Below are 26417 nucleotides of genomic sequence, written 5' to 3'. Positions count from 1 at the left end.
CATTTTTCTCCTTCCACCATGACTGCACTACGGAGAGAGGGGATCGGTCCTTCAAGGACAGTAAACCTACAGATAAAAAGGCGGTACCTCTCCCGTATCAGTTGATTTCCTGTCCTTAACTGGGAACCTACAGTTGACGCACCTGCAAAGGAAGAGATCGTTGTGGGATGCCAGGCCCGGCCAGACCGATCCATGCAGCGGGGATTCCCTGCCTAGGCTGGCGCAGTTGTAGCTGTTTCCCCTTAGAGGAAACAGTGCCTCCTCAAAGCAGTCAGTTACCATTAATGAGAAAATCCAATCCCTAATTAACAGTTGAAGAAACCAGAGAAAAAGGGCCTTTTATCCCCAAAGAGGAAATATCCATTCGATGACCTGGCATGTTCTCTTTGGGAGAAGGCCCCAAAATTAGACGTGGCAATTGCTAAGGCTTCCAAAAGGTTTTCCCTTTCCTTTGCGGACATGGGGTTATTGAAGGATCCCATAGACAAAAAAGCAAATGCCTTTCTGAAAAGTTCATGGGAGACCGCAAAGCGGAACTAAGACCTGCAGCAGCTGTCACTTGTACGGCCAGGTAACTAATGGTCTGGCTAGACCAGCTGGAATCACAGCTGAGAGAGAACCTTTAGGGACAATATACTAGACTCCATCCCAGTAATGAATGGAGCTGCTGCTTTCTTGGCTGATGCATCGGCGGACTCGGTCAAGCTGGCAGTTAGATCAGCATCCTTCTCTAATGCAGCTCTGCTAGCCCTTTGACTTAAATGTTGGCCAGGAGATCTCCAAAGTCAAGACTATGCTTCATTCCTAGACAATTTTTTGATGGGCAACTTCCCCAGCATTGCAAGAACCAACAAGAAAGTCATGGATGTCCATCCTAGGTTCCTTGCCTGCCTGTATCCTTGCAGTTCAATGGGCTCTACACCAGCGATTTGAAATAGGAAATGTTATCAGCCGAAAACTCTAAAAGGGCATTTTGAAGGGCAGTTAACCTTGTCGTCAGAAATGGTACTTTCTTTACAATGGTGGATGAGGATAAACAACTTTAACCCGGGGCATTCCGTGGGTGACTTCAATCTCTCAGGTTCAGACCACAGATGCAAACCCCAGAGGTTGGGGGGCTCGCCTGAATGACCAGATAGCTAAGGAGTGTGGATAGAGGACCTAAGATCAGCATCCTGAAACATGAAGGAACTATTGGCAGTAAAGTTCACCCTTTTTTAGAATTATTGTGCAATTGCCACTTCAGAGAGAGAGGACTTGAACTCTATATAGCGTCACCTGATGAAAGTAGCGATCCTACAAGTTAATTAGGAGTATTCTCAGACAACCGGTTAGTGGTAGCATACTTAAATCACCAGGGAGGAACCCAGTCCTGCCCTCTCATGGAAGTGACAAGGTCTATTTTTCAGTTAGTCGAGGGCAAATTTGGGTCTCTATCTGCACTCCACATAAGAGTGACAGAAAATCAGAGTGAACTTCCTGAGTCAGACCCAGATAAGACAGGGATATTGGGAACTGAATAAGTCAGTGTTTGATCACTGGAAAGTGGGGACGTCCTTTCATAGATCTATTCGCCAACAGTCAGAACAGAAAGGTAGTCACATTCTGCTCAATAGACCCCCAAAGGGAACCCCATAGGGATAGATACCTTCATGATTCCATGGGACCACCATCTAGCATATGCTTTTCCTCCGATTGCCCTGATTCTGGCAATTCTGAGTAACATTCGGTCAGACAGTGCAAAAGTGATCTTTATGGCCCCCTTCTGGCCAAAGAGGACATGGTTTTCTTGGCTGAGGATGATGTCCATCTCCGACCCCAGGTGACTTCTAGAGCTTGCAAACATTCTTTACCAGGGACCGGTTCTTCATCCTCAGGTACCAAACTTATGCATGACAGCCTGGAATTTGAGGGCTCTGCTGGGTAATAAGAGATTTTTCCCAAATTTAATCTCCACGTTACTACAAAGTAGGAAACCTGTAACCACCAAACTTTATGGGAAAACATGGCGAAAGTTCCTTTCAGGTTCCAAGCTAGGAGGGGTTCCTCTAACGGCCATCTTAGAGTTCCTGAAGAAGGGGTTGGAACAGGGCCTAGCTACAAGTACTTTAAAGGGCAGCACGGTGGCTCAGTGGATAGCATTGCAGCACTGGAGTCCTGGGTTCTAATCCCACCTTGGACAACATCTGTAAGGAGTTTGTATGTTCTCCCCATGTTTGCCTGGGTTTCCTCCCACATTCCAAAGACATACTGATGGGGCTCACAATCTAAATTACCTATCAGGGACAGTGATGATGTGTGCAAAACTGTAAAGAGCTGCAGAATATGTTAGCGCTATATAAAAATAAAGATGATTTATTATTATTTATTATTATTATTATTATTATTATTATTATTATTATTATTATTGTTCAAGTCGCAGCATTAGGGGCCCTATACAATTATGACTTGGCTAGAAATCTATGGATATCCAGATACATGAAGGCATCGGCCAGGTCTAGACCCATCCCCTCAGAATACTCCTCCTTGGGATTTAAATTTGGTCCTTACAGCTCTGACCAAACCTCCTTCCGAACCTCTGGCATAGGCTTCGCTGAGAATCCTGTACCTTAAGACCTCACTTTTAGTAGCTCACGTCAGTTCATAGGGTCAACGACATCCAGGCATTATCGGCTGGCCCCTATCTTCACAGAAATCTTGGAGGACAGAGTTATGCTTAAGACCGACCCAGCCTACCTACAAAAAGTGGTGTCGCATTTTCATAGATGTTAGGAGATCTCCATCTCTTCTTTTTGTCCCAATCCAAAGAACAGAGAAGAGAGTATTACATACACTAGATGTCAGAAGGTGCCTAATCCAATACCTAGCAGCCACACATGAGTGTAGGAAGGATAGATCTTTGTGTGCTTTCAGGGACCTCGAAAGGGGCAAAAAGCTTCTACGGGCACATTGGTGAGATGGATAAGGGATGCCATCATCCTGTCATACTTCTCAAGTGGGCTGGCAGCCCTGGAGAAAAAGTTCATTCGACGAGGGCAGTGGCAGCCGGCGCCTCCAATAAAGCTGATATACAGAGCCGCTACATGGTCTCTCACCCTCTACATTCTTCAATCACTATCGGCTGGATCTAACCTCTTCTTCAGACCTTACTTTTGGAAAAAGGGTTCTGGAAGTGGTGGTCCTTCCCTAATGATACATTCTCTGCAATTCTTTCCGTGGTGCCATCCTGGGCGAATGAGAAAGATGTAGTTACTTTCTGGTAACGGGCTTTCTCAGAGGCCATGACGGCACCCATACATTCCCTTCCTTGATGTGTGGGTGTGCACCCTTATCGTTATTTTTCTTTATTTATATGTAGTCAAATGGTGTTTCTGTTAAGCTCATAGTAATGTTGAATACTGTTATTAACCTGGAGGTCCTCTTGTGCTCTGTAAACTGATGCTGGAGAGGTACCACCCTTTTTATCTGTAGGTTTCCTGTCCTTGCAGGGTGGATCCCCGCTCTCAGTTGTGAAGTCTTGGGCTATAAGAAATCATGTTCCGGTAAGTAACTACGTCCCTTTTTTATTTTTTCCACCTGTTCATTTCAATGGGTGAAAAATGCTGAAAGTGACCATTCTCCATTGTGCAAAAAAAAAAAAAAAACGCAAAGCACAAAATCTTGATGACAAAAAAGTGTGCATGATCTTTCTGAAATCCCATAGACTTTGCTGGTACTGTAAAATGCAGCAGAAAATTTGCATTAAAAGCGCATTAAAAAAACGCCTTAATTAGTTTGACTGCCATAAAAATTCCAACAGATTTTGTAATTCTCAGGACTGACATTTACTATACAGTCCTGTCACTTTGTATGTACATCTGTATTCCTTGCAGTAGACAAATGTGACTCATCATAACCATCTGTATGTAGAGGGAGGGCATATTCCCCATAGACACAATGCGACTACATAGTTGCATAGTTACTTAGGTTGAAAAAAGACCTAGGTCCATCAAGCTCAACCTTTCTCCACCAATTGTGCATTTTGTCACAAATTTAACTATAACCCGCAATGTTGTGGATCAAAGTAATCGTTCAGCCCTTTTAAAACAAAAAAAGTGTTTATAGTGTCTGCCATTACTACCTCCTGTGGTCGGCATTCCAGTGTCTGCCTGCTCTAACTGTAGAGAACTTTTTCCTGTTTAGCTGTCAGAATCGCTTTTCTTCCACCCGTGTTCGGTGCCCCCTGTCCTCAGTAAGGTCTTTGGACGGAATAAGTCATGTTCCAGTCTTCTGTACTAAACCACACATATATTTATACATGTAAATGAGATCCCCCTCTGAGGTGTATTTTTTTTTTTTCTAAGCTAAACAAGCCCAACTTTTCCAACCTCTCCACATGAGGCCTTTCATCCCTTGTAATGAACTAGTTGCACGTAGTTGAACTGATTCTAAAGGCCCCGTCTCACATAGCGAGATCGCTAGCGAGATCGCTGCTGAGTCACAAGTTTTGTGACGCAACAGCGACCTCCATAGCGATCTCGCTATGTGTGACACGTACCAGCGATCAGGCCCCTGCTGCGAGTTCGCTGGTCGTGTCGGAATGGCCTGGACCTTTTTTTGGTCGTTGAGGCCCCGCTGACATTGCTGAATCGGTGTGTGTGACACCGATCCAGCGATGTCTTCACTGGTAACCAGGGTAAACATCGGGTTACTAAGCGCAGGGCCGCGCTTAGTAACCCGATGTTTACCCTGGTTACCAGCGTAAATGTAAAAAAAAACAAACAGTACATACTCACCATCTGATGTCCGTCAGGTCCCTTGCCGTCTGCTTCCTGCTCTGACTGAGTGCCGCCGTACAGTGAGAAGTGAGAGCACAGCAGTGACGTCACCGCTGCGCTCTGCTCTCAGTGTACGGCGGCTCAGTCAGAGCAGGAAGCAGACGGCAAGGGACCTGGACACCGAAAGGCGAGTATGTAGTGTTTGTTTTTTTTGGTAACCAGGGTAAACATCGGGTTACTAAGCGCGGCCCTGCGCTTAGTAACCCGATGTTTACCCTGGTTACCCGGGTGCTGCAGGGGGACTTCGGCATCGTTGAAGACAGTTTCAACGATGCCGAAGTCGTTCCCCTGATCGTTGGTCGCTGGGGAGAGCGGTCTGTGTGACAGCTCCCCAGCGACCACACAGCGACTTACCAACGATCACGGCCAGGTCATATCGCTGGTCGTGATCGTTGATAAATCGCTTAGTGAGACGGGGCCTTAACTTTTGAATATCCTTTTTAAAATGTGGAGCAAAAAACTGGATCCCATATTCTAGATGTGGACTCACCAGTGATTTTTAAAGGGGTAATAATACGTCGGGATCTCTGAATTTTCAGTTTGTTTTTTTTTGTTGTTTTTTTTTACTTATTTTTTTAAATAAAATGGTGGTGCCTCCTACAATCATGCATCTTATTTCTTACCGGGGGTGGTGGCTGTGGTGAAGCGGGGACTCGGGATTGCTGCTGGAGGAGGCAGGAGTGGGGTGATACCTCAGGCCGGGACTAAAGGCCCCGTCACACATAGCGATTTACCAACGATCACGACCAGCGATACGACCTGGCCGTGATCGTTGGTAAGTCGCTGTGTGGTCGCTGGGGAGCTGTCACACAGACAGCTCTCTCCAGCGACCAACGATCAGGGGAACGACTTCGGCATCGTTGAAACTGTCTTCAACGATGCCGAAGTCCCCCTGCAGCACCCGGGTAACCAGGGTAAACATCGGGTTACTAAGCGCAGGGCCGCGCTTAGTAACCTGATGTTTACCCTGGTTACCAGCGTAAATGTAAAAAAAAAAAAACACTACATACTCACCATCTGATGTCCGTCAGGTCCCTTGCCGTCCGCTTCCTGCTCTGACTGAGCCGCCGTACAGTGAGAGCAGAGCGCAGCGGTGACGTCACTGCTGTGCTCTGCTCTCACTGTACGGCCGGATCTCAGTCAGAGCAGGAAGCGGACGGCAAGGGACCTGACGGACATCAGATGGTGAGTATGTAGTGTTTGGTTTTTTTTACATTTACGCTGGTAACCAGGGTAAACATCGGGTTACTAAGCGCGGCCCTGCGCTTAGTAACCCGATGTTTACCCTGGTTACCAGTGAAGACATCGCTGGATCGGTGTCACACACACCGATTCAGCGATGTCAGCGGGACCTCAACGACCAAAAAAAGGTCCAGGCCATTCCGACACGACCAGCGATCTCACAGCAGGGGCCTGATCGCTGGTACGTGTCACACATAGCGAGATCGCTACTGAGGTCGCTGTTGCATCACAAAACTTGTGACTCAGCAGCGATCTCGCTATGTGAGACAGGGCCTTAAGAGTTATCTCTGTTTTTATACAATCGTGTTTGCTTTTGCAGCTGCTGCTTGACATTTAGGGTATGTGCACACGTCCGGATTTCTTGCAGAAATTTCCTGAAGAAAACCGGAAGTTTTCTGCAAGAAATCCGCATTTCTTTTTTTTTTTTTGCGTTTTTCCGTTTTTTTTTTCGCGTTTTTTTTTAGCATTCTGCAAGCGTAATTAGCTTGCAGAATGCTAAAGTTTTCCAAGCGATCTGTAGCATCGCTTGGAAAACTGACTGACAGGTTGGTCACACTTGTCAAACAGCGTTTGACAAGTGTGACCAACTTTTTATTATAGATGCAGCTTTTGCAGCATCTATAGTAAAAGAATGTTTAAAAATAATAAAAAAAAAAAAAAAAAATGCTTATACTCACCTGCAGACAGCTGATCTCCTCACCGGCGTCCGTTCCGTATAGATGGTGTGTGCGCGCAGGACCTTCCATGACGTCGCGGTTACGTGAGCAGTCACATGACCGGTCTCGACCAATCACAAGACGGCGACGTCATCGGCAGGTCCTTCACCGCACACCAGCTACAGGAACCGAAGCGACAGCGTGCAGTGGAGAGGCGGGAAGACATCGAAGGTGAGTATAGGACTATTTTTTATTTTAATTCTTATTTTTTGACCAATTATATGGTGCCCAGTCCGTGGAGGAGAGTCTCCTCCACCCTGGGTACCAACCGCACATAATCTGCTTACTTCCCGCATGGTGTGCACATCCCCGTGCGGAAAGTAAGCAGATCAATGCACTCCTAGGTGTGCGGAATCCCCTGCAATTCCGCATTTTAATGAACATGTTGCTTTTTTTTCCGCGATGCGATTTTTTTGCGGAAAAAAAGGCTACATTTGCACAAAAAATGCGGAATACACTGAAAATAATGGGAGGCATATGTATGCGTTTTTTTCGCGTTTTTATAGCAAAAAAACGTGAAAAATCCTGAACGTGTGCACATGGCCTGAGTACTGCTGCTTAGCTTACTTGTAACGAGAAAGTCTTTGTTCTGTATGGTCCCATTTAATGTATATGCAGCAATAGGATTACTCTGTCCCAGGTGCATTACTTTACATTTATCTACATTAAATTTCATTTGCCAAGTGTTTGTCCATTCAGTCATCTTATTTAGATCCTTTTGCAATATTGTAATGTCAAGGTCAGATTTTAATATCCTTCATAGTTTGGTGTCAGCAAAGACTGACACTTTACTCTCAATCCCATCCACAAGGTCATTAATAAAGAGGTTAAAAAAAATTGGTCCTAGCACAGATCCCTGCGGTCTCTACTGCTGACTATATCCCATTTAGAGAACGCACCATTTGACAACTTTGTCTCCTGTCATTTAGCCAATTCCTTACCCATCTGCATATAGTTTCCTTGTTTCTGGAGCTTCAGTATAAGGCTGTTATGTGGTACAGTATCAAGTGCCTTTGCGAAGTCCAGATAAATCACATCAGCCGCATTACCAATATCCAGATTTGCACTCACCTCCTCATAGAAACAAAACTTGATAGTTAGGCATGACTTATTCTTCATGAATCCATGCTGGTTGTCAGTTATATTATCTGCAATATATTTCTGCAGGTCATCTCTTATAATGCCCTCAAAAATGACCCTTTGTGCGCCTAATTCTAGAGTCCCCTACCACCAACATCTGTCTTGTCCTATCTCCCTCCTTCCTACAGTACTCGTATTCCTGGTTGCTAGGAGCGGTGTCCTGTAGTGATTCCAGTCCTCGGCATATTTACTAGGTTGTGCCAGATCAGGACACGGCTCCCTAGCACTTTCCCCCCTTCCTGTAACATTTACCCAGCTGCTTCTTTCCTGATCTTTCCCACATCCACCCTCCTCATTGCTGGCCCCAGTGAGCTCCAGGTTTGCAGTGCTCCTGTGTTGCCCGCTGCACATTTAGAGCCATTATCTGGGCTATGAAACCCGTAACTCGCTTGCATCGAGTGCAGACACGTTCACCCACAAACGGTTGCTCAAGGCATGCTTACATCTCACAAGATGCACACCTGGTGGCTCGGTCCATGGAGCACTTTTTTTTTAAAATCTTTATTTAAACTTTTCAGTAAATAAAACTACACAACTGTGACAAGTCATGAGATGCAATGGAATGATAACATGTGATGTTACAAGAGGCACCCTAAGGCGCTCTAAAGATTGTGAGACAAGGGTACAGACTTAATTGGAAAACAGACATCTATGACTACTAAACGAGAAAAACAAACAACAAAAAAGTACCTAGAAAAGGGACCTAACCCTAGTCAGGGTATATTGGGCTGTATCCGAACAGAAAAGTAGTGTCTTGTGAGATCAGTGTAAGACTTCAGTGGTGCATATAATAACAGCAGAGAACCAAGGACCTGGAGTCATGGAGCACATATTCAGTGGGGATAACCGTACCGATAAAAGCAAAAAAAACTATTGAAGCTAGTAAGGAAAACACAACTATGCTCTTGTGTTTAACTATGGCCTTATCTGCAGTCTGGCACTTAATGACAGCCCCCTCTCTGCTCAGCAGCCCTCGCTTACTGTCTGGAACTTGTAGTCCACCCAGCAGCACAGCACAGAGATTTCCATTCCTAATATTGTAATAGATTGTATTCTGCTGCTGAAGAGGCCAGTTCCCAATCTTCCCTCATTTCTGTAACCCTTAGGCTATGTGCACACTTTGCGGTTTTTGCTGCGGATCCGCAGCGTTTTTGGATGCTGCGGATCCGCAGCAGTTTTCCATGTGGTGTACAGTACTATGTTAACCTATGGAAAACAAAAAACGCAGTGCACATGCTGCGGAAAAAACCATGCGGAAACGCAGCAGTTTTCATTCAGCAGCATGTCAATTCTTTGTGCGGAATCCGCAGCGGTTTGGCACCTGCTCCATGTTAAAAACCCACAGGTATCTAAAACCGCAGTGGAAACCGCACAAAAAAACGCGATAAATCCGCAAAGTGTGCACATAGCCTTAGTGCAGAAAATTGTGCACATTTCCTACGTGTGCACATAGCCTTAGGGTATGTGCACACGATGCAGATTTAGTGCAGAATTGGTGCAGATCTACAGCAGAGTTTTCTGCTGCAGAAACGCTGCAGATCTGCACTGTGATTTACAGTACAATGTAAATCAATGTGAAAAAAAAAAAAAGCTGTGCACATGGTGCAGAAAAATCTGCGCAGAAACGCTGCGGATTTCAAAGTGCATGTCGCTTCTTTTGTGCAGTTCTGCAGCGTTTCTGTACCCCTCCATTATAGAAATAAAATCTGCACAAAAAACGCATAAAAACGCAGCTGCGGATTCTGCCAGGAGATGCAGATTTTGTGCAGAAAATTCTGCACCTCTTTTCTTACGTGTGCACATAGCCTTAAACAATTCTGTTTATACTATTGCTGGTTAGTAAAAGGAAATGTGCATAATTAACCCCTTCATGACCCCAGATTTTTTCGTTTTTTTCGTTTTCGCTCCCCTCCTTCCCAGAGCCATAACTTTTTTTTATTTTTCCGTCAATATGGCCATGTGAGAGCTTATCTTTCGCGGGACAAGTTGTACTTTTGAACGACATCATAAGTTTTAGGAGGTTTATAAATGTAGCAGTAACTTTTATTTTTATGGAAATTTACAAAAAAAAACCTTTTTTTAAGGGACCTATCCGGGTTTGGGGTTTGAAGTGACTTGGGGGGGGGGGGAGATATGACACCCCCACCCCCCCCAAAAAAAAAAAAAAAAAAGTGATAACTTTTAAAAACCGCACCCCTTGAGATAATGAAAACTACTCAGGTAGCTTATTAACCCTTCAGGTGCTTTTCAGGAATTAATGCAAAGTGGCATAACAGGAATGAGAAAGTTGATTTTTACCACCTAAATGTTGCTAACTTTTGAACAGGCCACTGTAGCCAGGAGACCCTAAGGTTGTGAATTGCCATGGCAAACATCAGGGCCACACAATCATGATCTCAGGGTGCCAAAGGGGATAAAGGGGAAGCCCCAAAACTTTTTAACAATTTATTTGATATGGTCATTGACAGCAGCATCTAAGGGGTTTAACAGATATGGTCGGTGCCAACACTGATCGTGGCTGATGCAGCAAGTTGTCAGCTATAGTGTACAGCCGATTGTCACCTGCATGGGGATTCTATTCTCTTACATCTTGGGTGAGTTCAATAGACGTACTGGTGGTCATTAACCCCTTTCTGGCATCTGACGTACTATCCCGTCGAGGTGGTATGGGCCCGTATGACCACTGACCGGATAGTACGTCATCACCGATCAGCCGCGCTCACGTGGGGGAGCGGGGCCGGGTGTCAAATCAGCTGACTATCGCAGCTGACATCCGGCACTATGTGCCAGGAGCGGTCACGGACCGGTCCTGGCACATTAACCCCCAGCACACTGCGATCAAAGATGATCGCAGCGTTCCGGCGGCACAGGGAAGCATCGCGCAGGGAAGGGGGCTCCCCTGGGGGCAAAAAAGATAATTTTTGTGAAAAAATTATTTTTTTTATTTTTACGGCTCTACATTATAAACTTCTGTGAAACACTTGGTGGGTCAAGGTGCTCACCACACATCTAGATAAGTTCCTTAGGGGGTCTACTTTCCAAAATGGTGTCACTTGTGGGGGGGTTTCAATTTTTAGGCACATCATGGGCTCTCCAAACGCGACATGGCGTCCCATCTCAATTCCAGTCAATTTTGCATTGAAAAGTCAAATGGCACTCCTTCCCTTCCAAGCTCTGCCATGCACCCAAACAGTGGTTTACCCCCACATATGGGGTATCGGCGTACTCAGGACAAATTGCACAACAACTTTTTTTGTGAAAAAAAGTTAGCTGTTAATTTTTTTGTTAAACATTCCAAACATTCCTGTAAAACACCTGAGGGGTTAATAAACTTCTTGAATGTGGTTTTAAGCACCTTGAGGGGTGCAGTTTTTAGAATGGTGTCACACTTGGGTATTTTCTATCATATACACCCCTCAAAGTGACTTCAAATATTATGTGGTCCCTAAAAAAAAATTAAAAAAATAAAAAATTTTTGTAAAAATGAGAAATTGCTGGTCAACTTTTTTAACCCTTATAACTCCCTAACACAAAAAAATGTTGGTTCCAAAATTGTGCTGATGTAAGGTAGACATGTGGGAAATGTTACTTATTAACCCCTTCATGACCTTGGGATTTTCCGTTTTTCCGTGTTCGTTTTTCGCTCCCCTCTTTCCCAGAGCTGTAACTTTATTTTTCCATCAATTTGGCCATGTGAGGGCTTATTTTTTGCCAGACGAGTTGTACTTTGGAACGACATCATTGGTTTTACCATGTCGTGTACTAGAAAGCGGAAAAAAAATTCCAAGTGCAGTGAAATTGCAAAATAAGTGCAATCCCACACTTGTTTTTTGTTTGGCTTTTTTGCTAGCTTCACTAAATGCTAAAACTGACCTACCATTATGATTCTCCAGGTCAGTACGAGCTCATAGACACCTAACATGACTAGGTTATTTTTTTTCTAAGTGGTGAAAAAAATTTCCAAAATTTGCTATAAAAAAAAATAAAATAAAAAATTGCGCCATTTTCCGATACTCGTAGCGTCTCATTTTTCGTGATCAGGGGTCGTATGAGGGCTTATTTTTTGCGTGCCGAGCTGGCGTTTTTAATGATAACATTTTGGTGCTGATACGTTCTTTTGATCGCCCGTTATTGCATTTTAATGCAATGTCACGGCGATAAAAAAAAACGTAATTCTGGCGTTTCGAATTTTTTTCTCGCTACGCCATTTAGCGATCAGGTTAATGCTTTTTTTTATTGATGGATCAGGCGATTCTGAACGCGGCAATACTAAATATGTGTAGGTTTGATTTTTTTTTATTTATTTTGATTGGGGCGAAAGGGGGGTGATTTAAACTTTTATATTTTTTTTTAATTTTTTTCACTTTTTTTTTTAACTTTTTTTTTTCTTTTGCCATGCTTCAGTAGCCTCCATAGGAGGCTAGAAGCAGGCACAACGCGATCGGCTCTGCTGCATAGCAGCGATCTGATGTTCGCTGCTATGTAGCAGAAATGCAGGTGTGCTGTGAGCGCCGACCTTAGGGTGGCGCTCACAGCTGCCGGGAATCAGTAACCATAGAGGTCTCACGGACCTCTATGGTTACACTGCTGAAGCCTCGCCGACCTCCGATCATGTGACAGGGTCGGCGATGCGATCATTTCCGCCCGGCCGGAAGCGGTAGTTAAATGCCGCTGTCTGCGTTTGACAGCGGCAGTTAACTAGTTAATAGGCGCGGGCAGATCGCGATTCTGCCCGCGCCTATTACGGGCACATGTCAGCTGTTCAAAACAGCTGACATGTCCCTGCTTTGATGCGGGCTCACCGCCGGAGCCCGCATCAAAGCGGGGCTTCTGACCTCGGACGTACTATCCCGTTCGAAGTCAGAAAGGGGTTAAGTATTTTGTGTGACATAACTCTGTGATTTAAGGGCATAAAAACTCAAAGTTGGAAATTTGCGAAATTTTCTCCAAATTTCCGTTTTTTTTTCACAAATAAACGCAGGTAATATCAAAGAAATTTTACTATCATGAAGTACAATATGTCACGAGAAAACAGTCAGAATAATCAGGATCAGTTGAAGCGTTCGAGTTATAACCTCATAAAGGGACAGTGGTCAGAATTGTAAAAATTGGCCCGGTCATTAACGTGCAAACCACCATTGGGGTTAAAGCAATAATCAGAATTTTGGCGTAAATTGCTTTGACAGTCGCAGCATTTTTGAGAAGCTCGGCGTTTTGTCACCAATATTGGCGGACCTGTGGCTGGATGGTGGCATGACGCCACAGCTCATCGTATTCATGAGGAGCTGTGTTCTACCTTACGCCAGAGGTTAAACTCCAGTCAGGGACTGGCGTAATACTTCTGGTTTGGCACATGGAAGGCTTCAGGGATGTCTGATTCCAACACTCCTCCTCAAGATTACCGTTCTTGAAGAATTGTTGTCATTGTGAGAGTAGAGACAGTGCTGCAAAATCTGTATGTAGACCACCACTCCAAAATTAATTGCATAGCCTCATGCCGCTGCGTTCCAAAAAAAAATACATATATGATTTTTTTTTTCTTTTTTTTGAGGGGGGAAAGTAATGGCTTTGGTCTATGTATTTATTTATTCATACTTAGGTTATGAAGTTTGTTTCAGATATCTGCTTCCAACAGAAATGTTATGAAATACTGATTTTCTGATCATTAAACAGGTTGCTATCATGAGCTCTCGTGTCTGCTCTTTAGGCAGTCTACTATGTCGGAGTGTCTGCCGCCGTACACCTCCGAAAATGGTGCACATCAGAGCACACGTTCGCTTTGTTGTCACCAATACAGTCTATGGCCCACCAGCGTAGAAGTCCGAACCCTGTTTTGTGGAGGGGTTTGGATGTGTGCTCCAATGGGACGGCACCACTTCTGTATTTTTCACCCACTCCTGGTTTTGGCTTGCATGTACTGAACGTGTAAATGTGGCCTAACGTGTATTTTTTTTTTTGCAGGTGCGTGTTTTCTGTATTTGCTCCCACAAATTTGATAGCCAGGTTTAAGCAGACGAGGATCGTTTGATCAGCCATTGCTCACTATAAGGCTATGTGCACACGATGATTTAGTGCGGATCCTTCTGCGCAGAAACGCTGCAGATCCGCCCTGTGATTTACAGTACAATGTAAATCAATGTGAAAAAAAAACATGGTGCAGAAAAATCCGCGCGGAAACGCTGCAGATTTAAAAGTGCATGTCACTACTTTTGTGCGGATCTGCAGCGTTTCTGCACCCCTCCATTATAGAAATCCGAAGTGGTAAAAACCACAGAAAATCTGCACCAATTCCGCACAAAATCTGCATAAAATCCGCGGCAAATCTGCACCTGCGGATTCTGCCAGGAGATGCGGATTTTGTGCAGAAAATTCTGCACCCCATTCCACAACATGTGCACATAGCCTAAGGGCTCATTCTGACAAGTGTATAATCTTTCCATGTGTTCTGAACACCACGGAGATCCCATGGACCTAGCGTGCATATGGCCAATTTTTACACCCAGTTTGCATGTAAAAAATGTTCAGCATGCCCTACTTTGCATGCATTATCCTAGTTTATAAAGTGGACAATGTAAAGGCAGCTCCAGCACCTGTCCGCAGCGAACACACCAAGCTCGACACGTCCCCAAGCTACAGATGCAGTGGCCTGACTTCCAATGCGGCCGTCTGGACTTGGCAGACAAGGCTACATAGGGGGAGAGAAACTTGAGTAAGGCATGGCCTTCTGATAAACGTGGGTCAGTGCATGGGCTTCTGTATTTTGTATGATGTAGTGAAAGTTGCTTCTTATGGGATCATCTCAATATTGCTGATCTTTTTGTATGATTTAAGTTTGTGGATCCAGGCACACGTCCATGCAACGAGAGCCCTCAACACATTAGCAGTGACCTGATCTTCAGTACATGTTTACAGAAGTAAACTTGTGCCTGTTATAGTTCACCTTTAAGATGTCTTTATTAATACATATTTCATATATTCTTTTTTTATAGGAAGTGTAAGCCTGAAAGGTTTTTGTACAGGATGGGTGGTCTTCTGCATCACACTGTCTGTTATCCTCCCTAGCCAGCTGCTTCTGAGGAACATGGAGAGAATTGCCGATTTTGAGCAGGTAAATTATCTAACCCGAGAAAATGCTGCACAGTTTTTTTTTGTTTTTTTTTGTTTTTTTTTTTTAATTATTTAAATAGAAAACAGGTAATTTGTTTTATGTTGAACATATACAACAATGAATGCATGGATGCCCCCTGTGCTTTTCCTTCATAGCGGCACTGCCATGTGCCCGCGGTGCAGGGAAATGTTACACACCTCCATTGAAGTAAATGGGGCCGGCTGCAGATCACTGCACAGCGGCTGATCAGTAGTACTAATATGGAAGAACTGTGAAGGCTCATTTTTATTTAGAGCTGGCATATCCTATTCAAGTGTAATTTACAATCACCACAAACATTTTACTTTGCACAAATTAATCTACAGCCTAATATTATCCACTAGATGGCAGCCCGATTCTAAAGAATCGGGAGTCTAGAATCCATATATACTTTATTTATTCAAATGTAAGAATAATTTGGTGGGCGGGGACCCTCGGCCTCCGATTTGGTTGGCGGGGCCCCACGGCCTCCGATTTGGTGGGCGGGGTCCCTCTGCCTCCGCTTTGGTGGGCGGGGCTCCTCGGCCTCCGATTTGGTGGGCGGGGACCCTCGGCCTCCGATTTGGTGGGCGGGGACCCTCGGCCTCCGATTTGGTGGGCGGGGACCCTCGGCCTCCGATTTGGTGGGCGGGGACCCTCGGCCTCCGACTTGGTGGGCGGGGACCCTCGGCCTCCGACTTGGTGGGCGGGGACCCTCGGCCTCCGCTGTGGTGGGCGGGGACCCTCGGCCTCCGCTGTGGTGGGCGGGGACTCTCGGCCTCCGCTGTGGTGGGCAGAGACCCTCGGCCTCCGCTGTGGTGGGCAGAGACCCTCGGCCTCCGATTTGGTGGGCGGGGCCCCTCGGCCTCCGATTTGGTTGGCGGGGCCCCTCGGCCTCCGATTTGGTGTGTGCTCTGCCTGGGGCCCCTGTGCTCTGCGTGGGGCCCCATATGCTGCCTGGGGCCCCTGTGCTCTGCCTGGGGCCACTGTGCTCTGTCTGGGGCCCCATGTTCTGCCTGGGGCCCCTGTGCTCTGTCTGGGGCCCCATATGCTGCCTGGGGCCCCTGTGCTCTGCCTGGGGCCCCATATGCTGCCTGGGGCCCCTGTGCTCTGCCTGGGGCCCCATATGCTGCCTGGGGCCCCATATGCTGCCTGGGGCCCCTGTGCTCTGCCTGGGGCCCCTGTGCTCTGCCTGGGGCCCCTGTGCTCTGCCTGGGGCCCCATATGCTGCCTGGGGCCCCTGTGCTCTGCCTGGGGCCCCTGTGCTCTGCCTGGGGCCCCTGTGCTCTGCCTGGGGCCCCATATGCTGCCTGGGGCCCCTGTGCTCTGCCTGGGGCCCCATATGCTGCCTGGGGCCACTGTGCTCTGCCTGGGGCCCCATAGGCTGCCTGGGGCCCCTGTGCTCTGCCTGGGACCACTGTGCTCTGCCTGGGGCCCCATATGCTGCCTGGGGCCCCTGTGCTCTGCCTGGGGCCCCATATGCTGCCTGGGGCCCCTGTGCTCTGCCTGGGTGTAGGACACTGGTGACGTCACTTAGCTCCGGACATTAGCTCCGGACATTAGCTCCGGACATTAGCTCCGGACAAAGCCACGGAAGTTGGCACAAATTGCAGGAAGTAGTATTCTAGGCAATTATATATTAGATTACTACGGCATTTCGTCTTGCACGGATACTGCAGTCTGGATAAACTGTGTTCTCCGTATTGGTGCATAGTTTCGGGTTGTTTCATGCATTAGCGGTATGTGCGCATGATGGATTTTACACACGGCGTAGCTGCCGAGACTTGCAGCAGGAAGACACTTCTTATAAAGCAGAGTTGAGCGAATATGTTCGGAATCGGTGGCCGAATCTGAGTTTGCCATATTGGTTACCTATTTGCGCGGAATTTGTTTGATCTGCTCCAAACATGTTCGTTCATTTCTCCTCCCATTGACTCCAATAATGTTCAGCGACTATTGAAAAAACCAATATTCGTCACCGATCATAATCGAGCAAATTTTTAAAAATTGGGTTCCAACTCTTATAACCACTAGATGGCTTTGGAAACCTGAAGAAGTTAAATGAAACTCAAGGGTCTGATTATATGAAGAGTAAATTGTATTTACAATGCAGTTCATATGTTCATTTCTTTGCATGGTTCTTTCGTGCTCTTTTCAGGTGTTATGATGCAGCGCTGCCTGAAAAACAGATTTAGGATTTGTCATGACAATGTGTTAGACCCTATGGGATGCGTCACTTATTGTCTTATAATGCAGACATAGTAACATCAGAACATGTCCTGCCGAGATCAGTTGTGCCGATTCAGGTGGCAATATGGAGTTTTCCCATGTTAACCATACTAGTTGAAAGGTCACCCAAAATGTTGATGCCATCTAATTCTCATGGTTGCTTGCTTTTATATGTAGATCATGCAAGATAATTTTTTATTTTTTTTAATTTTATTTTATTTATTTTTTTACATTTCTCAATTGAAATCTCCAATATATTGCAAAACATACATTAACGACCACAGGTATTTTGGGTTTTGCATTGTAATTTTTTGCTCCTCTTCTTCCTAGAGCCATCTTTTTTTTTTTTTTTTAATTTGGTCAAAATTAACATGTGAAGGCTTTTTTTTTTTTTTTCTCTTTTTCTTTGCGGGATGAGTTGTACCTTTGAACGACCATTGGCTTTAAAATATCGTGTACTGGAAAACGGGAAAAATAACTCTGTGCAATGGAGAAATTACAAAAAAGTGCAATTCCAAAATTTTGTCTTTTGTTTTGCTTTTTTACCATGTTCACTAAATGCAAAAACTGACCATGCCATTATGATTCTCCGGGTCATTGAGTTCATAGGCACCAAACATGTCTAAGTTTCCTTTTTTTTTTTTTCTTTCTATCCAAGGTGAAAAGAAAAATTACAAAGCTTAAAAAAAAAAGTTTGCACCATTTTCCAATACTCGTAGCGGCTCCATTTTTTGTGATCTTGTTTCGTGAGGGCTTATTTTTTTGCTTGCCGAGCTGATGTTTTTAATGATGCCATTTTGGTGCAGATACGATCTCTTGATCGCCTGCTATTGCATTTTAATGCAGTGTTGCGGCTACCAAAAAAAAAAAAAAAACGGAATTCTGGCGCTTTTTTTTATTTCTCATTACATATTTTAGTGATCGAGTTAACTATCTATCTATCTATCTATCTATCTATATCTCTCTATATCTCTCTATATCTCTCTCTCTCTCTATATATATATATATATATATATATATATATATATATATATATATATATCTATATATCTCTATATCTATCTCTATATCTATCTCTATATCTATCTCTATATCTATCTCTATATCTATCTCTATATCTATCTCTATATCTCTATATCTATCTCTATATCTCTCTATTTCTCTCTATTATTGATTAGGCGATTCTGAACGCGGCGATACCAAATATGTGTATGTTTAATTTTTTTTGTTAAGGCAGAAGGGGGGTGATTTTAACTTTAAGATACTTTTTCTTTTCTTTTTTTATACTTTTGTCATGCTTCAGTAGTCTCCATGGGAGACTAGTTGCTGTCTTAACCTCATCAGCTTTGCTACATACAGGCTGATCAGATCACCTGTATGTAACTGAATTGCTGAATGAATGAGCGCCGGCCATCGGGGTTAAATCTGTGGTTGCTACGAAATGGCAACTGTTCTAGGCTGTTTTAGATGTTGAAGTGAACTGTGAGCCTGTACTCCATAAAACCTTTATGGCTGAGACAAGTGTCTGTTCCTTAGGCCGGAGACACACTGGTGCGAGAGACGGCCGAGTCTCGCTGGTTAAAAGCAAGCTGTGGCACCTGCATTCCGGAGCTGAGCGTGCAGCTCCATGTATTGCTATGGAGCCGCACGCGCCGCTCCAGAGTGCAGGTGCCACAGCTTGCTTTTAACCAGCGAGACTCGGCCGTATCTCGCACCAGTGTGTCTCCGGCCTTAAAGGGAATCTGTCACCAGGTTTTTGCTGCGTCATCCAAGAACAGTATAATATTGGAGCAGATACCTTGATTTCAGTAATGTCACTTGCTGTCATTTTCATATAATCACTGTTTTCTCTGCTGCAGATCTAGCAGTTCCCAGAATGCTCAGGTCTCTATAACCCGCTCACAACACCGATTGGCAGCTTTCTGCCCATGTACTGATGTAAACAGAAAGCTGCCAACCATTGGTGAGGGTGGGGTTATACAGAGCTCATTAATTTAAAGGACTACCTAGCAGCAGGTAGTAGTGACAACCTTCTGCTGATAACAATGATTTTTTTTCCTTTTTTATTTAATTGAAAATACAACAAGCAGCCTAGTAAGTGACACATTGCTGGATTCAGGGTCTCTGACCAGGTTTTTGCCACCTAATCGGAGAGCAGCATGATGTAGGGACAGGTTCCCTTTGACCGGGTATTCTCAAGTTCTTAAATTGCTTTAGTTGCACAACGTGAAATAAGCAAGTTTTCAATGGACTTTCTTTCTGTTCGTGCTGTCATTCTCCTGCGATAGCTTTTATCTTTTATAGTTTACAGCTTGTTTCTATGGAGCTATGCTGAGCAGGCAATAGTTACATTCCAAGAGCAAGGTTAACTATTCTGACATCCCAGTGGACTCTCTCCAGCCCATTTATTTCTATACAGCAGTTATTTGCTCACCTTCCTCCCTCCTCATCTTGTGAAGAGATGCGGTTATAAATCACCAGCCTGCAGCTTTCATCTCCTAACCTCTGCTCCAGAGCTGTGTGCTCACATGTATTGTTAACTCTGTAAAGGCAGTGTAGGCTCGGAACCAACCACTGGTGTTCTAGCAGAACTTGTGCTGAGCTGTATAATTCTACTAATACTACAGGTCTCTTTGGATGACCGTTCTGTTGAATAGTAGGAGAGCCCATCCTGCTAGAAACCAGGACGTAAGGAGACTAAGATGATTACATCAAGAGCTGCTCAAGAGACAACTTGACAATACCCCTGTAGGTGAAGAATTCAATTATAAGAAGACTTCGGCCTGCATGTAGCAGTTGTGCTCTGCATGGAAATAACTGCACACCGTTTTCGAATAGGGATTTTTATTTTCTGGTCCCATGTACTTCCCACATGAGCAAAAACTACTTTTTCTAAATCGCAATCTACGGTAAAGTGAGCTCATTGCCCCATGTTTCCAGCAGCGCAGTACAAAACAGAACTAGTATGAAGAACACTGTCAAGATGAAAGGCCAGTCCTGCTGTAATGGTTTCTGTAGTGGGATTATGGTTGTGACACATTGTGCAGTTAATTTCTATGCTTATATCACTACTAGAAATGTTGCATCAATTTAAAAAGAGAATATTTAAAATGTAATGATTTCTTTTCCTTCTAGCATTCGCTTGGAGTTACAGAGATGTCCGGGTTTATTTGCGGTTATGTTTCTTCTGTTTTTTATTTGGGCTCTCGTTTCCCTCAACTCCATAAAAATGTAAGTATATGTCTGATTAGAGACCCTGAAAGGTGTCGTCCAGCTGTAGAGAAAAGCTGCTGTAGTGCAGGAGCCGGAAATAGCCGCACGGACCCCCCTTTAGTGCTCATTCTCACATGCGACAAACTCTGATCAGTCTCGCACATCAATACCCGGCACTCTGATCGGAGCGTGCGGCCGTGTAGCAATACATGCAGCCACACGCTCTGCTCCTGAGTGCCGGGTATTGATGTGCGAGAGTTTCTCGCATGTGAGAATGAGCCCTTACCTCCTGACTTTTGGATATGGGATGGACCCCACTCCTTACCACCATAACTACTGTAAACCTAGGTACTAAAATAAATACACAAAACACATTATTTTGGTTGTCAAAATGGCCACAGCTTTTATTCAAATCACAGGATTAACCCCTTCACCCCGAAGCCTGTTTTCACCTAAGTGACAGGGCCAATTTGCAGGAGCACCATTTGACTTTTCAATGCAAGATTTGCTGGAATTGAGATCGGAACCCATGTCCCGATTGGAGAGCCCCTGACGTTCCTAAACAGTGGAAACCCCCACAAGTGACACCATTTTGGAAAGTAGACCCCCTAAGGAACTTATCTAGATGTGTGGTGAGCACTTTGAACCTCCAAGTGCTTCACAGAAGTTTACAATGTAGAGCCGTAAAAAAAATTCATATTAATTTTCACAAAAAATGATCTTTTTGCCCCAAATTTTTTATTTTCCCAAGGGTAACAGGATTAGTTGGACCCCAAAAGTTGTTGTGCAATTTGTCCTGAGTACGCTGATACTTCATATATGGGGATAAACCACTGTTTGAGCGCATGGCAGAGCTCGGAAGGGAAGGAGTGCCGTTTGACTTTACAATGCAAAATTGGCTGGAATTGAGATCAGAACCCATGTCGCGTTTGGAGAGCCCCTGACGTGCCTAAACAGTAGAAATCCCCCACAAGTGACCCCATTTTGGAAAGAAGACCCCCTAAGGAACTTATCTAGATGTGTGGTGAGCACTTTTAACCCCCAATTGTTTCACTAAAGTTTAGAATGTTGCGCCGTGAAAATTAAAAAATCATTTTTTCTTTCCACAAAATGATATTTTAGCCCCCACATTTTTTTTTTCCCAAGGGTAACAGGAGAAATTGGACCACAAAAGTTGTTGTCCAATTTGTGCTGAGTACGCTGATACCCCATATATGGGGGGGAACCACTGTTTGGGCGCACGGCAGAGCTCGGAAGGGAAGGAGCGCCGTTTGAAATGCAGACTTAGATGGATTGGTCTGCAGGCGTCATGTTGCATTTGCAGAGTCCCTGATGTACCTAAACAGTAGAAACCCCCCACAAGTGACCCCATATTGGAAACTAGACCCCCCAAGGAACTTATCTAGATGTGTTGTGAGAACTTTGAACCAACAAGTGTTTCACTACAGTTTATAACGCAGAGCCGTGAAAATAAAAAATATTTTTTTTTTTCCACGAAAATGATATTTTAGCCCCCACATTTTTTTTTCCCAAGGGTAACAGGAGAAATTGGACCACAAAAGTTGTTGTCCAATTTGTGCTGAGTACGCTGATACCACGTATATGGGGGAGAACCACTGTTTGGCGCACGGCAGAGCTCGGAAGGGAAGGAGCACTGTTTTACTTGTTCAAAGCAGAATTGGCTGGAATAGAGATCGGACGCCATGTCGCGTTTGGAGAGCCCCTGATGTGCGTAAACAGTGGAAACCCCCCAATTCTAACTGAAACCCTAGCCCTAACCCCAACCCTAACCCTAGCCCTAACCCTAATGGGAAAATGGAAATAAATACATTTTTTTAAATTTTATTATTTTTCCCTAACTAAAGGGGTGATGAAGGGGGGTTTGATTTACTTTTATAGCGTTTTTTTGGCGGATTTTTATGATTGGCAGCCGTCACACACTAAAAGATCCTTTTTATTGGAAAAAATAGTTTTTGCATCACCACATTTTAAGAGCTATAATTTATCCATATTTTTGCCCAGAGTCATGTGAGATCTTGTTTTTTGCGGGACAAGTTGACGTTTTTATTGGTACCATTTTCGGGCACGTGACATTTTTTGATCGCTTTTTATTCCGATTTTTGGGAGGCGGAATGAACAAAAACCAGCAATTCGTGAAATTCTTTTAGGGGGGGCGTTTATAGCGTTCCACGTGTGGTAAAATTGATAAAGCAGTTTTATTCTTCAGGTCAGTACGATTACAGCGATACCTCATTTATATCATTTTTTTATGTTTTGGCGCTTTTACACAATAAAAACTATTTTATATAAAAAAATAATTGTTTTTTGCATCGCTTTATTCTGAGAGCTATAATTTTTTTATTTTTCTGCTGATTATGCTGTATGGCGGCTTTTTGCGGGACAAGATGACGTTTTCAGCGGTACCATGGTTATTTATATGCGTCTTTTTGATCGCGTGTTATTCCACTTTTTGTTCGCCTGTATGATAATAAAGCGTTGTTTTTTGCCTTTTTTTTTTTGCGGTGTTCACTGAAGGGGTTAACTAGTGGGATAGTTTTATAGAGCGGGTCGTTACGGACGCGGCGATACCAAATATGTGTACTTCTATTGTTTTTTTTTTATTTACATAAATGGATTTACTGGGAAATGTTTTTTTTTTTTCCTTTTATTTGGGGATTTTTTATTTTTTTTCATACATTCTATTTTTTTTTTTTAACTTTCTACTATTGTCCCAGGGTGGGACATCACTGTATTACATCAGATCGTTGATCTGACAGTGTGCATAGCAAGCAAGCTTAGGAGGCTTTCTGGCGCCTGCTCTCAGCAGCTCTTGCAGGCTCCGGCAAGCAAGCCAGGTCATTTTATGACCCGGTAGGAGTCCCGCGGCCATCTTGGATCCGGGGACTCCTTCCGGATCACCGGAGCAACGCGATCTCATCGCGTTGCTCCGGTGGGAGAGCGCAGGGAGCCCCCGTCCCTGCGCGATCCCCCTCTATGCCGCTGTCACTACTGACAGCGGCATCAGAGGGGTTAAATGCCTGCTATCGGCGCTAGCGCCGATCGTGGGCATCGCTGCGGGGTGTCAGCTGTCATATACAGCTGACACCCGCACCCGATCACCGCGGCGCTCAGCGTGAGACCGCGGTGATCGGTGCGCCGTACTAGTACTGCGGCTGGCACAAATGCAGTGGCAGCAGCGCGGTACTAGTACGGCGCATGGCGCGAAGGGGTTAAATAATCACAGTAGGAGTCAGGTGAAGTGCTAGTACATTGGGATTCACAAGTACTGCGATATCCCCAGCTGTCTGACATACAGCACCAGGACAGACAGCCATAAAGGAGCGGCACGCACTGGCTTGCCATTCAAGCAGAGCCAGTAAACTTTCAGGGCACCAATGACCCTATTATCCTCACTCCTGTGCTTAACTACTGTGCCCGCCCCTGATTGATGTTACCATTACAACGTCCTTGAGGCTGGCCACCAAAGCCGAGCCTGCTCACCACCATGAGGTTTTACATCCTCTATTAGTTAAAATGAGTCCACCTTAACTTGTCTGCAACTTCCACCTGACTCCTAAACCGCAAAGCCGTGACGGGTTATAAATTCCAAGTCTCATTTGACACTTTTTTTTTTTTTTTTTAAATAATTAAATCATTTTTGTAAACTTAAAAACTAGAAGTCCCTGCAAAAGCATTAATGGGACTAAACTTTGCAAACCCCTGACTCACAAAGAGTCATCCTACAGCACTCAGGAGAGGAAAAACCCCCTGTGGAGGAAACCTCCAGGGAACCATGGCTGAAGGATTGCCCTTCCCTTGGGCATAGAAGGTTACCACAAATAATAACTCTTTATAGCCAATATACAATTGAACATGGTACAAGATATACAATGACAAATTCAAAAATACAATAAAACATTTATCATTATAAAAGCAATAATTAAAAAGTTTAAGGACAAAGATTATAAACAGGGCGGGAGGGCGGGTAATGTTTCCTCCTGTCCATCCTGTGAGAGAAAGAGGGAGAGCCAGAGTTGCCTCCCCTATATAAGCCCCACCCTCCTCACAGTAATACACCAAACACAAACATCTAAACTTCCTCTTAAAGCAACAACACTCCTGTTTAAAATCTACACTGCAAAAGCTGCAGGAGTTCTCGGTCCACCCATCCCCAAGTTATGTCCACCTCCGTCTAGTCTCCGGTGGTTTCTATTGTAGCGTGCAGTCCTGGAGGCAGAAAGCTAGGAGATAGCACGGACTGTGGAGTCTGCACTGTAATCCTATTTGTAAGTGGCCAGAGGCCCGTACATTTGCATGAATATTAGTAGCTCTTTTTAGCTTTCTACTTTAGATTAAGTCATTCTTAAAGGGAACCTGTCACCCCGTTTTTTCAGTATGAGATAAAAATACCATTAAATAGGGCCTGAGCTGTGCATTACAATAGTGTATTTTGTGTACCCTGATTCCCCACCTATGCTGCCGAAATACCTTACCAAAGTCGCCGTTTTCGCCTGTCAATCAGGCTGGTCTGGTCAAATGGGCGTGGTGACATCGCTGTTTCTTCCCCCAGATCTTGCTTATCTTTCCGTTGGTGGCATAGTGGTTTGCGCATGCCCAACTGCCAAATCCACTGCACAGGTGAAGAAAAAGAGCGTGATCTGCGCTATTCCCCTGGTTATCGGTGGGGGCGGCCATCTTCCTGAGGCCGCGCGTGCGCAGATGGAGCACTCTGCTGCCCGGGGCTTCAGGAAAATGGCCGCGGAATGCCGTGCATGCGCAGATGGCGATCGCGGCGGCCATTTTTCTGAAGCCTCATGGGAGAGTCGCCCAGCCACGGCAGCATGAATCCGACACTGGCTGCGTTACTGCAGCCTTGTTTTACTCTGAAAGTCTGTAGCATATGCCTGCCCAGGTCTCCTAGACTGACGGGTCTCTCCCTTTATGTTTGTATAGGGAGAGGCATGAAGAAGCCGTCCAGCCCCTGCCTCTCGCACTAGTCTGCTGAGATACCAAGTCCCATATTGGCTTTTAAGTGTGTTTTCTGACACAGGCAGCTTTTGTGGGAATAGCGTACACTTTCTACAGTAGCGCAGCCAGTCTGATTTATGCTGCCCGTGGTTTAGGCAGCATGAGTCTCCTGTGCAGTTCCCTTTTAAAATGTAAGTTACAGAAGTATGTGCTGCAAACATGACAAGTTTAACCCCTTCGTGACATGCGCCGTACTAGTACTGTGCTGCTGGCACTGCATTTGTGCCAGCCGCAGTACTAGTACGGCGCACCGATCACCACGGTCTCGCAGTGATCGGGTGCGGGTGTCAGCTGTCAGCTGTATGACAGCTGACACCCCGCAGCAATGCCCGCGATCGGCGCTAGCGCCGATCGCGGGCATTTAACCCCTCTGATGCCGCTGTCAGTAGTGACAGCGGCATAGAGGGGGATCGCGCAGGGACGGGGGCTCCCTGCGCTCTCCCACTGGAGCAACGCGATGAGATCGCGTTGCTCCGGTGATCCGGAAGGAGTCCCCGGATCCAAGATGGCCGCGGGACGCCTTCCGGGTCTTGAAATGACCTGGCTAGCCGGCGCCTGCTGAGAGCAGGCGCCGGAAAGCCACCTAAACTTCTGTCAGATCGTTGATCTGACAGAGTGCTATGCACACTGTCAGATCAACGATCTGATCTAATACAGTGATGTCCCACCCTGGGACAATAGTAAGAAGTAAAAAAAAAAATATAGAATGTATAAAAAAAAAAATAAAAAAAAATCCCCAAATAAAGGAAAAAAAACACATTTCCCAGTAAATCCATTTATTTATGTAAATAAAAAAAAACAATAAAAGTACACATATTTGGTATCGCCGCGTCCGTAACGACCCGCTCTATAAAACTATCCCACTAGTTAACCCCTTCAGTGAACACCGCAAAAAAAGGCAAAAAA

At 45.0% G+C, this 26417-nt stretch overlaps 1 protein-coding gene across 2 annotated transcripts in view; it reads left to right on the top strand.

Moving 5' to 3' along the window:
- Positions 1-26417, top strand: part of LOC143808235 (lysosomal amino acid transporter 1 homolog) — a 52411-nt gene that overhangs the window by 19909 nt on the left and 6085 nt on the right. The window contains exons 4-6 of one of the 2 annotated variants that reach the window (XM_077290686.1): positions 3489-3542; positions 14905-15023; positions 20406-20501. In XM_077290686.1, coding sequence (XP_077146801.1) covers positions 3489-3542; positions 14905-15023; positions 20406-20501 — 269 coding nt within the window. The remainder of the gene's footprint in view (positions 1-3488; positions 3543-14904; positions 15024-20405; positions 20502-26417) is intronic. The other variant, XM_077290688.1, reaches the window with a different exon arrangement.

This window comes from Ranitomeya variabilis, chromosome 2 (assembly GCF_051348905.1).
Source record: "Ranitomeya variabilis isolate aRanVar5 chromosome 2, aRanVar5.hap1, whole genome shotgun sequence".
Taxonomy (NCBI): domain Eukaryota; kingdom Metazoa; phylum Chordata; class Amphibia; order Anura; family Dendrobatidae; genus Ranitomeya; species Ranitomeya variabilis.
This window is presented reverse-complemented; position numbering and strand designations above follow the sequence as displayed.